This window comes from Physella acuta, unplaced genomic scaffold, assembly GCF_028476545.2.
Source record: "Physella acuta isolate Inbredline_101_S28 unplaced genomic scaffold, ASM2847654v3 ptg000374l, whole genome shotgun sequence".
NCBI lineage: Eukaryota > Metazoa > Mollusca > Gastropoda > Physidae > Physella > Physella acuta.
Window position 1 is genome coordinate 431,635 of NW_026731893.1, and position 15,113 is coordinate 446,747.

Below are 15,113 nucleotides of genomic sequence, written 5' to 3' on the forward strand. Positions count from 1 at the left end.
ATTCGAACTCAAGACTTTCGGGTTAGCAGCCTTCTCTCTAATGCTATGCCACACCATCCCTCTTTTATCTCTATAGTTTTGAATTAAAATAAAAAATTTAGTTTTAAATTATTTTTAAAAAAAAATTTTTCTTGTATTAAAATCAGTCTGATAAATCACTTTAGAAAAAAATGGTGTTATTGTTTATTGTCAAAACATGATGTTTTGTATTTACTCACTTGATGATTTAGAAAAACAGCTTTGATTTTTTTTTCTTAATTTGTCTAAATCTTGAGATAATAATATTAACCAGAATATTTTATTACTGTAAAGTAAACAATGGTAAAACCAGACACCCTGTACACATGACACACTGCCTGCAAGACACCCTGTACACATGACACACTGCCTGCAAGACACCCTGTACACATGACACACTGCCTGCAAGACAAGCTGTACACCAGACACTGCCTGTAAGACATTGTACACCAGACACTGTAAGACATTGTACACCAGACACTGCAAGACATTGTACACCAGACACTGTCTGTAAGACACCCTGTACACCAGACACTGTCTGTAAGACATCCTGTACACCAGACACTGTCTGTAAGACACCTTACATACGCCCCACGTATGTTTTACTTTATGTGTTCCAGGCACGTACTACAGCTACGACAAATATTACGAGCTGAAGAACATGAACGCCACAACAGAGTTTGGTCTGCCGCAGGCTTTCATGTTCAACTTCCAGTATTTTCTCTCTCTCAAGCAAACCTGGCTGGCGTTTGGTAGGTGGGTGGGAGTGGGAGGGTGGCAGGCAGAGGGTGGGGGTCGGAGGGGGAGTGACATTTGGTGGGTGGCATTTGGTAGGTAGGTGGCTGGAAGTGGGAGGGTGGCATGGGGGGTAACATTTGGTGGGTGGCATTGTGTTGGGGTGACATTTGGTAGGTGGGTGGGAATGGGAGGGTGGCATGGGTCTGGGGTCTTAGGGGGGTGGCATTTGGTGGGCGGCAGTGGGAGGGTTGGTTGAAGTGGGAGGGTGGCATAAGGCGGGGGGTGACATTTGGTTGACATTTGTTGTGGGTTTGTTGACATTTTGTGGGTGGGTTGTTGGCATTGGTGGGTGGGTGGTACTGCATGAGTTGAAAAAAGTCTTGAAGGATGTTGAGCATTTGGTTGATTTTTTTAAATGTGAGATGTCATTTGGAGGAGTGATTGCATTGATAGGTGGATTGAATTTGATAGAAATTTGACATTTAGTGTATTTTTGTTTAGGTGTCATAAAATCAATGTTTCTACTACCCCCTCCACCTCCACCCCTAGGTTGTACTGGTGCAACAATCCTCCTCATATTTCTCATCATCATAATGGTGCTGTGTTCTCGTATAATGTTGGCTACCAAGTTGATATCAGAAGCCAGTGTGTACGTATAATATGTACATAAATGTTTTTTTTTTCCATTGATCATCCATTTTCTTTTATTTATGAGATCGATTTTTTCAAAATAGCTAATTAAACTTCTTGATTTTTATTTACTAACTCAAACCTATATAGAGCAACTTGGTTAGTTTATGTCTAATTATCCCCTTAAATTTCAATAATATTGTCAAACTGTGCTAAATATTATGCTGAAAAAAAATTAGTGCTGAGATTTTACTGAGGACTTTGATGAGGAGAAGCTATTTCTTCACAGGAAAAAGTTGCAGTTTTTTAATTCTTTATATTGTATTTCAATAGCATATATTTAGATTCTTTGCTAAGCAAAAGGAAATTAATCCATGAATGGAGTTGTACTTAATGTTTATAAACTTAAAATATGTGTCTAGAAGTTTTCTATAGTATAGAATTTAAAATGTTACAAATATGTGTCTAGCAGTTTACTGCAGTTTAAAATTTTAAAATTACAAACATGTGCCTAGCAGTTTTCTGCAGTTCAAAATTTTTAATATTTCAGAGCCATCAGCTACATGTGGTGTGTCTTGTTCTGGCCACTTGTTCCTTTTATTTTACAATTCCTCATCATTGCCTACTGGATCAGCAGCATGGTGTATCCTTAATGGCTGAAAATTAGTAGCACAAGGTGGAAAATTGGTAGCACAAGGTGGAAAATTAGTAGCACAAGGTGGAAAATTGGTAGCACAAGGTGGAAAATTAGTAGCACAAGGTGGAAAATTAGTAGCACAAGGTGGAAAATTAGTAGCACAAGGTGGAAAATTAGTAGCACAAGGTGGAAAATTAGTAGCACAAGGTGGATAATTGGTAGCACAATGTGGATAATTAGTAGCACAAGGTGGATAATTAGTAGCACAAGGTGGAAAATTAAAAGCACAAGGTGGAAAATTAGTAGCACAAGGTGGATAATTAGTAGCACAAGGTGATTAATTAGTAGCTCAAGGTGGAAAATTAGTAGCACAAGGTGGAAAATTAGTAGCACAATATGACTGTATCTTTAGTAGCCACTAATCTTAGCATTAGTAGAACTTTGGAGGGCATTAATCTTTACATTAGTAACACTTTAGAGGCTGTTAATTTTAGAATAGTTAAACTTTTGAGGGCGTTAACCTTAACATTAGTTAGCCTTTAGAGGCTGTTAATCTTAGCATTATGTTGAACCTTTGTTTCTTCCTGACTGGGGGGGAAGGTGGGTGGCGGTAGACTTTCTTCAGAGGGGGGGTGGGAGGCGGACACTAAAAGTATGTTTTCTATATAAATTTCATTTTGGGGGGGGGGGGGGCTGAGCCCTCCCGAAGAGATGCCTGGAAGAAACTCTGTTGAACTTTGGAGGGTGATAATTTTACCATTAGTGAAACTGTGTTGGGCAATAATCTTATCATTACTAGAACACCCCATTGTTAGTTATCTGGATACTCTGTATGATTCAAATGGTGGATTGTATTAAAAATATGTAAGCTACAACATTAAACTAACGCAGGCGCCATTGTGCTCATGGGATAACCCAGAGTGCCAAATAGCACTTATCCTGATTATGCGCCTGATTCAATTTAGTGAGCGACTGCAACGCCTCATTTTATGCATTGTCTATCACACTGTTTAGAACAAACATAGGCGCCATTGAGCTCACAGGAAAGCCCAGGGTGCCAAATCTAACCCTGCAGGAGCTGCCGGGGGACTGCCTGGTTTCATATAGTCAACGATTATTGTTGCCCATCGTGTCTTTAGTGTATAGCCCATTTTGTATACAAACGTAAGCGCCATAGTGCGCAAACAACAGGGTTCCGGCAGTTGCACCTGTTGCAGTTTTACCGCTGAATACAGTAGTACCCATCACCAGCTATTCAGAACGCCAGATTAACGGATGCCAAGTGCCGCCCATAAGAAAAGTTTTTTTCACAAATCTTCTTGGGAGTATTTGGCGACACTCCTGCACTTTTAAAAAAAAAATTCGCAGATACCTCCCCAGAACTTCCCAAAGTTTAATGATGATCGAATGAAAGGTGTTGTAATGCATAAAAGACAAACACACATACATTGCTTCTTATAAATATAGATAGAAAATTATTATTAATCTTTTGATTACTTCCCATTTACAATTTTAAAATAATCAAGGGAAACAACCTATAACTCTGCACACTTAAGTCGTAAATTTAAAATACAGTAAAAGTTAATTGTAACAAAAAAAAAGGAAGGGTTCCTGTTTATTATTTTACTAAAGATGAATATTGAAAACCTTTTATGATAATTTGTCTATTTTTGCTTCGCTGGTTTTAATATTATCATTGACTCTAATTTAAAAAGATAAACATTAGCTGTATTAATTTTCTTATTTGTAGACAAGTCAAATGTTTAGTAAATTAATTCTGATGCTTCCTTCAATTGGGTTCTGATTTGTCCAAAATTTTCCAAAAGATGCAAGTTATTAACCTGCAAGTAATATTAGGTGTGAAAAAATTGCATTAGTAACATTTTAATATCAAACTTTAATGTTATGATGCACTAATCAGGAGTAAATAAAGTATTTTCTTTAAATATATAATACTTCACTACTTTTTAAATTACTGTAAAGAAAAGTGTGTCACTTTATTATCTATTGGATACCTTCACAAATATTTTCTTTTTAGTAATTAAATTTTTTTAGTACTTTAAAATTTTTATTTACAATATGCCGCTATTTAGTTGTTTTATTTTCTACTTTTCAGTGATACATAATTTGTGAATTGGACACTACTAATGCTGCGACTAAAAATATTTACTTTAAAATCACTATGAGTAACTCGTGATGGACAATAATCTTCCACCCCACCCCCCACCCCCCAGTGAAAGCAGCCTCTGCTGAGTTAGCTCCCCTAAGTTTCAAATCGTTTAAAAATTAAATTATCTACCATAATAGCCGTCACTAATTTGCCCTTGGTCTACGATTGTAATCAGTTGGCGTGAACCACAGCTCATCAGACTGGTGGGGGGGGGGGGGGGGGGGTAGCTATATGCCTAGAGAGGAAGGGAGGGTGTGGTGAGGCGCGCTAGGTGGTGGTGGTGGTGTCCTGCATAGTCCCCATATAGAGAATTATATATATAGTTTCATGACTAACAACTATTGTGCACCTAATGCGCACCTAGTGCATAATAGTAAGATAAGACTGCCTACTAATTTCAGAAAATTTTAATTAAGTCATAAGAAATTAATTAGTCATCAAATCAAATTTAATGTCATATTGCATTGTCATTGGGTCTTGACCCACATGCCGAATGTCAGAAATTGATCTGTTAGGAGTGCCCGAAATTTTGGTCTACTGTGTTAATACACCCTTCTCAAAAGATATTCTAAGTTTCTACTTGCGTCATCCATTTTTTTATATATATTTTTTTTAAAGATTTTAATATCCTAATAGTTAAATCAATGTACTGAAAAAAAATATAACAAAGCTTTATTTTTTATGTAATGTTTATTGTAATGAAGTTAAATATACTGGGAAAAATTATGGCTATTCTGTCAACATAACCCTTGACCTTTGAACTTAGTTTCATCTCATCCATGGGTGAACCTGAGTACCTAAACAATGGAACCAATGAGGTGAACAACCTGCTGTCTAGGGTGCCATGTGACCACACGGTAAGCTTTTTTACATGCCATCCATTATTAATACCACGACCTAATCAAATTCTTCAGATTCAATAACTATGAAGATTTTATTCTTTAGACTTTATAACTATCAAGTTTTTTCTCACTTAGTATCTGTGAAGTTTTGTCAAGTACGTTGTTTATATATGTACGTGTCTCTGTATCTTCCACCAGGTAAATGGCTCACTTAGTGATCTGTGTAGTTTTGTCAAGTACGGAGGAGACATGTAAGCAGTTTTATACTTTTCAAAGAAACTTCACATATAAATGTATTATGTGATTTTCATAACTTCACATACAAATGTATATGGTGACCTACATAATTTCACATACAAATGTATATGGTGACCTACATAATTTCACATACTAAAGTATTTGGTGACTTACAGAACTTCACTTACTCATGTATTTACAGACCTTCATAACGTCTCATATAAATGTATTTTGTGACCTACATAACTTCAAATATAAATATATAAGGTATCCTTCATTACTTTTGGTACTCTGCTGATTTTTACAAATTGTTACTGTTAAGTCAATATAAGTTGACTGAAAGATTTGATATTTAGATGACTGATTAACTTTCTATAAACTGATAGACTTGATATCAAGATGACTGACTTCTAATAAACAGAAAGACTTGATATCTAGATGACTGACTTCTAATAAACAGAAAGACTTGATATCTAGATGACTGACTTCTAATAAACAGAAAGACTTGATATCTAGATGACTGACTTCTAATAAACAGAAAGACTTAATATCTAGATGACTGACTTCTAATAAACAGAAAGACTTGATATCTAGATGACTGACTTCTAATAAACAGAAAGACTTGATATCTAGATGACTGACTTCTAATAAACAGAAATACTTGATATCTAGATGACTGACTTCTAATAAACAGAAAGACTTGATATCTAGATGACTGACTTCTAATAAACAGAAAGACTTGATATCTAGATGACTGACTTCTAATAAACAGAAAGACTTGATATCTAGATGACTGATTGACTTATCCACCTCCCCAGGTACAAGACCCCCATGCTAATCTTCATGACCTTCATGTTCTTCTGGCTCATCAACTTCATCATTGCCCTTGAGCAGATGACCTTGGCAGGAGCTTTTGCCTCCTACTACTGGGCCTGGGATAAGAAGAAGGACATCCCTGCCTTCCCATTGGGCTCGTCATTTTATAGGAGCTTAAGGTTGGTGTTTAGGAGCTTAAGTCTGATTAGTAGGAGCTTAAGGCTGATTAGTAGGAACAATGTGTGTATAGAAGCCATAAGTTGGTTTGTAGGAGCTTAAGGCTGATTAGTAGGAACAATGTGTGTATAGAAGCCATAAGTTGGTTTGTAGGAGCTTAAGGCTGATTAGTAGGGACAATGTGTGTATAGAAGCCATAAGTTGGTTTGTAGGAGCTTAAGGCTGATTAGTAGGGACAATGTGTGTATAGAAGCCATAAGTTGGTTTGTAGGAGCTTGAAGGTCAGTGTGTGTGTTTAAGGTGTTAAATGTGTGTATTTAGGAGCTTAAGGTATGTTTGTAGGAGCTTAAGTTGGTTTGTAAGAGCTTAAGTTGGTTTGTAAGAGCTTAAGTTGGTTTGTAAGAGCTTTAGTTGGTTTGTAAGAGCTTAAGTTGGTTTGTAAGAGCTTAAGTTGGTTTGTAAGAGCTTAAGGTGTGTTTATACATGGTTACAAGGTTGGTTTGTAGGAGCTTAAGGTTGGTGTGTAGGAGCTTAAGGTTGGTGTGTAGAACCTTTATAGTATCTTGGTGTGTAAGAGTGTACTGTATGGATCATGGGAGCTTATGATTTTTTAAATATTTCATTGATTTGTTGGTGGTATGGGATGGAAAATCAGAGGAGTGCCATAATATGTCCTGTTCGGAGAGAACGCAGTTCAGTTTTCATTTATAATTTGCTTTTGGCTGGAGCCAACTCAGCACAGATGGGTACCTTGTGAAGGTTTCAAGAAAAGTTATGTTGGCAGGGGCAGATAAATTCTACATACTTTTTCAGAAGTTGTTGTTCTTGTTTGAACTAGACCTTTTGTTATTCCAGGTACCACATGGGTTCACTGGCCTTTGGGTCGTTGATTGTGGCAATCATTCAGCTGATCCGAGCACTCCTGGAATATGTGAACAGGAAGTTGAAAGGATCAGAGAATAGGGTGGCTATTTTTGTTCTCAAGTAAGTTTGGTTTTTTTTTTATATCACTTTTAAAATAAAAAATAAGTTTGGTCATCAAATAATATTCAAGTTATATCCATAAAATTATTTTTCAAAGACTGTGTAAATTTTAAACAAGAGCTTAAATTTTAACATTAAAAAGCAAAGTCTGTTGCCCTACTTTTTATTATCTGTTCACCTAAAAAGACCAAGTCTTGTTTTCATTATTTACAAAGTTTTGTGGCGATTGAAACAAGTACTTTAATCAGATTTTATTTTGTGAAGTCTTCATTGGTACTTTTCTGATAATAGTAATGGGTAAAAATTACACGACAACTCCACTAGAAAAAAAAATTGGTGTATAGTACTTTTAGTAGGTGAAGCTTTCTTTGAATTTTTTGTACTAGAGTAATTGCCATCAAAGAAAAAATAATGAAAGATTTAAGAAAAATGTGTTAAAATGAACTAATTCATTAGGTATTAAAAATGCAAATGTATTTAATTTTAATGAACAAAACATCCAGTGTAGTTTGTTTACTTTTCTCTCTCCAGGTGTTTGCGCTGCTGTTTCTGGTGTCTAGAGAAGTTCCTGCGTTATGTCAATAAAAACGCATACATCCTGGTTAGTGCTCATTTGTTATTGTATGGCTGTGGGATGATAACAATTGCTGTTCAGATTAAAAGTTATGTTTTTAATTTATTTTGATTTTTATGAAATTAATTGAAATTACTTTTTACTTCGTTAATTCTTTATAATTTTACTAACTTGACTTGTTATGGTTATATTTTTATAGTTAATGTTATCTTTGTTGGGTTTTTTTTTTATAATTTAAGTTTCAAATTTATTGGAAATACAAATATTTTTAAAATTTCAGATTGCGATTCATGGACGTAACTTTTGTACTGCAGCTAAGGATGGATTTTTACTAATCATGAGAAATGTGCTCAGGTAAATCTGTTTTACTCTAACACCAGTGATTCTCATCCTATCAGCCCAGGTTGTTAGATATATTCCTTTTTAAATTGACAATGTGATAAGACTAAATCACTAATTTTTGTTGCTTTAATTTTCCCATCAGAGCTGCAGTCCTGGATAAAGTGTGTGATTTCCTGATGTTGATATCTAAGCTGATGATCACAGGGGCTGTTGGTAAGTGGGGCAGTGCCCTGTTTTTTTTTAATAGAACAATTACAGAACAGTCACAACTTGTCTAAAATCAAATAGGGACAGAATGGTTGGGTGGGAGGATTCATATTTGCCAACTCCAAAAGTACAGAGTTCGGAACTGACCCTGGAGAGATGAGGTTTGTTAGCTGGGGACAGCCACTCTTCTAGGAGAGACAACTCAGAAATCAAACAACTGCTGCCTTGTAGTTTGTTCTTGATTGGACAAAGACTATGGAAGCAAATCCAAAAAGAAGAGCAGGCTGAAATCAGAGTCAACGGCCTTTATGGTGCATAATATTTAATTGTGTAAGAGGAAATCCCACTTCACTATTAAGAAATAAAAAAAAAAAATGGGACTGAACAGTCTTGATATGAAGTTAAATGTCGAGGCTTGACTAAAAGATGTCTGAATAATTCCACAGCAATCCTGGCTTTCTTCTTGTTTCAAGGGAAGATTCCACTCTTTGCTGAAGTTATTCCACACATGAATTACTTTTTGTTTCCTGTTCTTGTGAGTACATTCTTGTTGGGTGGAGGGGGGGATGGAGATAAGATTGGGGGAATCGTTTGATGGGAGGAACAAATTGCAAAAACACCTGGGAGTTTGTCTTTCTAACTTTACTTCCCTTAATCAACTTTAAACCCAAATTCAAGCCTACATCCTCTAAACCCACACCCAACTCCATACCTTTAAATCTAACCACACACCTTTAAACCCTGCACCTTTATATCCACATTCAACCTCACTTCACTCTGAACCCACACCTCAATCTCCAAACCCACATTCTAACCCACCCACCCCCCTCTACATCACTCTTAACCCACACCTCAATCTCCAACCCCACATCATTCTAACCCACCCACCCCCCTCTACATCACTCTGAACCCACACTAACCACATCTCCTCTACCCTGACCCTCACATGTAAACCTACAACCACCCATTATAAACTTCTGTAAATTAATTACATATAAATTTTGTTTTGAATCCGCTGATTATCTCCCTTCTATCCCTTCAGCTGACAGCTATAGGTACCTACCTCATCAGTGACAGCTTCTTTGATGTTTACAGTATGGCTGTGGATACAATCTTCCTGTGTTTCTGTAAGTCCTCCATGTTTCTCTGTAACTGGCACTGGTTTTATTGCTCTTGGTGTATTCAGTATTGTAGTTTATCATCAAACTCGTTATTACAATAAAAAAAAATCCCTTTCTAATTAAAAAAAATCACTTATTTAATTTTGAAGAATTAATTAATAGAAAAATATAATGGCATTTTAAAATCGGCTTTAAAAAGATAAAAATCATTTTAAATTAAATTAATTTAAAAAAATTTTTTTTAAATAATTTCAAAAACAAAACAAAACAAAAATTTAAAAGTAATTTACAAGTAGTAGGAAATACAAGAATATTTTAATGGGTAGAAAAAAAAAGCATTTAAAAAGAATAAGAAAAATAGAAAGGCTTTTTACCTTGTAAGACATTTTGATACCATTCAATTTTTTTAAACTTAGGAAATGTTCTGCGTGTTGGTATGTTTGATTTCTGTTACAGTGGAAGACCTAGAGCGCAATGACGGCAGCGAAGAAAGACCCTTTTACATGAGCCGCAACCAGAACCTGAAGCGTCTGCTGTACAAACCTCCCAGCAGTTAGACTAAATGTTGCATCTTGATTTGGCTTACAAAATTGTTTCTTTTTTGTTTCAGCCCATTTTTTGTCTACCAACAAAGTGTCTAGATTCACTGTGTTTGCTTACACCGCTAATGCTTCTCTTGTTTTGTTTTGCCTTGCATTGATGTGCTTTTATTGTCTACGAGAAAAATGGCCCGTTGAGGAAGGATACAACGGGCGCTAGGTTGATAGTGCTGTCTATTTTCTCTAAACTAAAACCAACCCCCCCCCCCCCCCCCCCCACACACACACACACCCCAAAACATGTCTACTGTCCCATTCAACGAAATATAATTATATACTTTTTCCAGTGTCCGCACCCTCCCAGAAATTTCTACCCCCGCCCCCAAAAATTTCAAGTACCCCCACCCCTCTCCGGGGAGGAAAAAGTCTGAAAGAAACACTGGTCGCATTTGTAGATCATACAAACTAAAGGAAGAACCTGGGCGGGGCTTCGCCCCTACCGGAAGAGATGCTTGAAAAAAACTGCACGCTAAACATTTTTTTTTAGATTAGAAAAAGTTCCTCCCTCAGGGAAGGAAAAAGTCTGAAAGAAACACTGGTGTTGCGCTTAGCCACTACCCGAAGAATTGCATGAAAGAAACTGCATGCAAACCACTTTTTAGATTAGACACATAAATTAGGCTGTAATTGTATTATAGAGTATCCATGAAGAAATTTCTTTTGAGTTGGGGAGGGGGGGGCTCAGACGTTCTTACACAGGGGTGGGGATTCGCCCCTACCCGAAGAATTGTATGAAAGAAACTCTTCACTTTTAAAATTAGACAAAATTGGCTTTTTAATTCAATGTTTACTCGAGAATCATTGACGTCATATTACTGTGTGCACTCTCCAGCTTGAGATTATTTTCTAATATATGCTAAATGTGACGTCATATTTCGTTTTCGTTTAACTATGCATGTTTTTAATTTGCTTGTGTTTTCTCTATAGCGTTCTTGTCAGATAGATACATAGATACACAGACAGCGAAACTGTTAGTATTAATGCCTTATTTTCTCACAAGCTGCTTACATTGTTTAAATGTGACTTACCTCCCTTTAACATGACTTACTTCCCTTGGTTCAACCATTTTTATTTTTTAAGGCTTTAGCTTGTCTGATTGTTGTATTTTTGCAGTGGAAGATTGTGAGAGAAACGATGGTTCAGCGGAGAAGCCTTACTTCATGTCCAAAACTAAGAACTTGAAGCGGATGTTGCACAAGTAAAACCCCCCCATCAGATTCTTGTAGGATTTATTTTTCTTTGTAATCAAAGGTTAGCCTGCCAAGGGTTCATTGGTTTCTCTCATTCATTCTAAGGCCGGCTCTAATTGTACCATCATTGTCTCTTCATGAAAAATTATTGAGCTAAATTTTGTATTGAAAAAATATGTTGTGATCTTCACCCTTAAACATCCATCACTTGTATCACTTTTTTTCTCCATCTCTTTATGTCATTTAAATCTGTTTAGCTAATTTGGTCAAAAGTTAGTTTGAAAATTTATTTTTTAAATTTAAAAAATAAAAAGATTTTTAAATCATCTCAAGAAATGTTTCAAAACTTGGAATCCATCTGGTATTAAGTTTCCTTTAATATATTTTGTCCTCTGGCTGTTAAAAAAACAATTAATTTTTAATCCACCAGTAAACTTTTGTTTTTAACATTTAAAAAAAAAAGTTTATAGTATTACTACTATCTTTTTACATCCCTCACACTGGCAGCATGTATATAAGTATTAACCAACCCTAGCTAACCAAACATGAGCACCAAATGCATCAAATAGTTGTTTTAAAAATAAAATAAAGGTTTTGGGTCAATATATTGCGCTCTTGGATTAAATACCATCACAATTTGTCTGAAAAATAAGATATATAATTGCTGATTTATTATTAACAGATCAAATATGGCAAAATAAGTTTTACTAACAATTTCCTCTTAAAAGTTAACTTTCCATTCTTTATGCATTGTGTTTGTGTCAAATCTGAATCTTTTTAAACAAATTTTTGTTGAAATAGTCACTAGTTGTTTTTGTCTATTAAATGTTTGTGTTCATTTGATGTTATTGTATCTTCTAATTTAGACAAACAGCTTCATATTCAATTACCTTAGGTGTTTTAGGAAGTAAATTCTGTCTGTGAAATCAAATCAACAACCTGTTTTTTTTTAAAATCTTATTGTCACTGCATTTTCAGGTAGTTGAGATAAAATTTGATGTATAGATTCAATGGAGGTGTGTATTTTTTTCTCTTTATGTTACTTCATTAATTTTATTCATTTATTTGCATTGATATTTACTCAACATTTGTTCAGAAGTTGATATTTTTGTTTTACTCTAAGGTTGAAGGTTTTGTTCTATTTTTAAACTAAAAATTGTATGTAACAAAATTGAGGTATATATCTAGGCTTAAAAGTGATCATCACACACCTTGTGGTTGTGGGTCATTAAATAAAGCAGGGTCTATGTCTTCAGTCCTAATTGTAATATTTTAGCTGAAATAACTTATGGCTACATCACATGAAAATTTACTATATGAATAAATATCTATCTTTAAATTAGTTTCTATCCTACCAAAACAAGTAGTTTGGGAAACTTGAATGTCTTGCGAAATGTTTTAATCAACACAGGAGGAAGGAATCTCTAATGTTCTTGTATTGCTGTACCCTCTTTGATAAACACTATTGACTTTCATGTGAAAAAAAAGTAAACGTTTTCAGTGTATATGAATTTAATGACATTGCATGAATTTCAAATTATTTTAAAATATTTTTTAAACATGTGTATGATTTTCTTTAACTGCAAATATACTCAGTTAAAAATGATTTAATATCACTTTTAGACTTTTGTATCATAACACATTAAAAGATGACACGGTAAAGGATTTTAACCAATGCTACTTTCATTTTTACTCCCTTTTAAATGCTTTTGATTAATATTTTTAAAATTTCTGTTTTTTTTTTTTAAATTTGTGCATTTGTAATTTATATCTCACCAATGTTATGTAGTATTGATCTTATGAAACAATCTTGTAACTTGATAGTAAAAGCTTAAATAGAAAAATTCTGTTTAGTCTACTCTGCCCCACCTAGTTTAAAATATGTTACATTATTTTAATTGTTCCTCTGTTAAAGATCAGTCTAGTCTTCATTTGTTGACATTATCAATACACTTTGATATTGCTGACAAGAATTTTTTTTTTTATATCATTCTAACCTTAGAAACCGTCAGCTTCTTGTTGTATTTTTATTGCATGTTAACCAATTGACATTAATTTAAAAAACACTATGCTGTTCCTAGAGAAAGTAAAAATTTCTTTTTGCATTTCCAAAATCTAGATCTAAATGTATGTCCTCTATAATGAATTAAATTGTAGTTTTTTTTAAAAAAAGTGCAATTGTTAATTTATACTGCTGTGTAGTATTTTTCCAGGGACACCTTATTTTTCTCACTACCATGAAACACCTTGTTATGTTACTAACACTTAGAGTTAGATGCCTCATACAAGTATAGAATTCCTTTTATAATAAACCTAATGTTTAGGTCAATATAGGGGGAGTTAACCCATGCAAATTTCCTGATATCTTAATAAAATTGTAATGCTGTCTTCTGTCGATAAAAATACTATAAACTATGTTATTATTCTATAATTCATTGTTTATCAATTTATTACATTTGAAATGCCTTAATTAGTACTTTCAAAAATTATATTTTCATTAAAGTTATACATAAATTGTGTACATGTTGCTTTTATTTAAAAACAAAAAAATAAACTTTCCACTATATTGCCTTTATTTGCTCAATTTTTTTAATACTATTTTGTAATCCAATTGCATTAAAATTTTTCCAAATGGGTACTTGACTTAAATTGGGAGAAGGCCGCAGGTCATTGATAAAATATTTTTATATACTTTTTACAACTTTCTCCTTATTTTCTTCAATGTATGTCATCTCAGTGAACAAGCAAACTTGACTTTCTTTACATCCTCATCAATGCTTTTATCTAAAAACTTTGAATGTTTGTTTCATTACATTGCCTCAACTGTCTTTTACATTTTTTTTTATATCCTGCAGCAACAGGCAATACACTAGTGGTCAAAGAAACAGGTGAAGTAGAGTTCCCCTGCTTCTAATCAATAAGTTGCATCCATTATTCAATGGCTACTACTTCTTTCATGTGGGTTTAGAGTATTTATCAAGTACTCAAAAACTGCTATACTAATCCTTTTTTAAAAGTGGCATTTGATTTATCTTAATCCATCTTTATTTGTGATTTTTAAAAAATTTTTGGAAGCTAAATTGTAGAAATATTTAGCTGAAATAGTTTGTTTTATATCTTAGTTATCTAAGTTGAATGTATCTTAGCTATTGTCTCATAAGACGACTTTATTGTTGAACAACACTTAGAACGCAGTTGTTGAATATTCAAGGAATTGAAACCTGTATGTCATGAAACCCCAGTTTTTCCTTCCCCGTCCCTTTTGATCTGTCTGGCATTTGCTCTAATTTTTCTTTGAAATATTTGTATTACCCCAAACAAGTAAAATAAACAGATTAAAGTCAGACCAGAGTTTCAAAGATGTGACGACCTCCCAAAAAAAAAAACAACCTATTATTATAAACAAAATTAACTTGTGTTCAGCTTTTTTATTCTTCTCCCCATCCAATCACAACCACACATCCATTATCAACCCCAGGGGATAATAAATTACAAATTCAAATTTTGTTTCTAGCATGAAGTTACTTTTTTTAAAGTTTTCAAGTATAAATTTTAGCATGTCTTTTGTATAACTTTTTAAATTCTCACTTTTTCATAATTAAATTTCAGAGAATCTGGATCAATATAAATGTATTACTGTCATGTTTATTACAGTGTGCCTATATATAACTTCAAAATTTTTATAGCAAAGATTCTTATTCTGTATTTATTTGATGTTTTTCCTTAGTGGCATATTAGTTTTAATTTTGAAACATTAACAATGGGTTCAATTAAATGTGTTTCACAACAATTTTCTGTTGCTTGATATTTTTTTACGTTAAAAAGTCTCAC

The 15,113-nt window shown here is 34.0% G+C and overlaps 1 protein-coding gene across 6 annotated transcripts in view; it reads left to right on the forward strand.

Annotated features, from left to right (window-relative positions):
• Positions 1-14,901, forward strand: part of LOC131941819 (choline transporter-like protein 2) — a 32,835-nt gene extending 17,934 nt beyond the window's left edge. For 3 of the 6 annotated variants that reach the window (XM_059301362.1, XM_059301366.1, XM_059301365.1), the window contains exons 11-23: positions 639-770; positions 1,306-1,405; positions 1,937-2,029; positions 4,960-5,050; positions 5,234-5,286; positions 6,091-6,267; positions 7,121-7,249; positions 7,781-7,850; positions 8,104-8,177; positions 8,308-8,378; positions 8,819-8,907; positions 9,415-9,499; positions 9,950-10,282. In XM_059301362.1, coding sequence (XP_059157345.1) covers positions 639-770; positions 1,306-1,405; positions 1,937-2,029; positions 4,960-5,050; positions 5,234-5,286; positions 6,091-6,267; positions 7,121-7,249; positions 7,781-7,850; positions 8,104-8,177; positions 8,308-8,378; positions 8,819-8,907; positions 9,415-9,499; positions 9,950-10,050 — 1,265 coding nt within the window. In that variant the 3' untranslated portion in view covers positions 10,051-10,282. Of the gene's footprint in view, positions 1-638; positions 771-1,305; positions 1,406-1,936; positions 2,030-4,959; positions 5,051-5,233; positions 5,287-6,090; positions 6,268-7,120; positions 7,250-7,780; positions 7,851-8,103; positions 8,178-8,307; positions 8,379-8,818; positions 8,908-9,414; positions 9,500-9,949; positions 10,283-11,205; positions 11,557-12,260 lie in introns of those variants that run through there. The other 3 variants (XR_009386682.1, XM_059301364.1, XM_059301363.1) reach the window with 3 other exon arrangements.
• Positions 14,902-15,113: the final 212 nt, after the last annotated feature.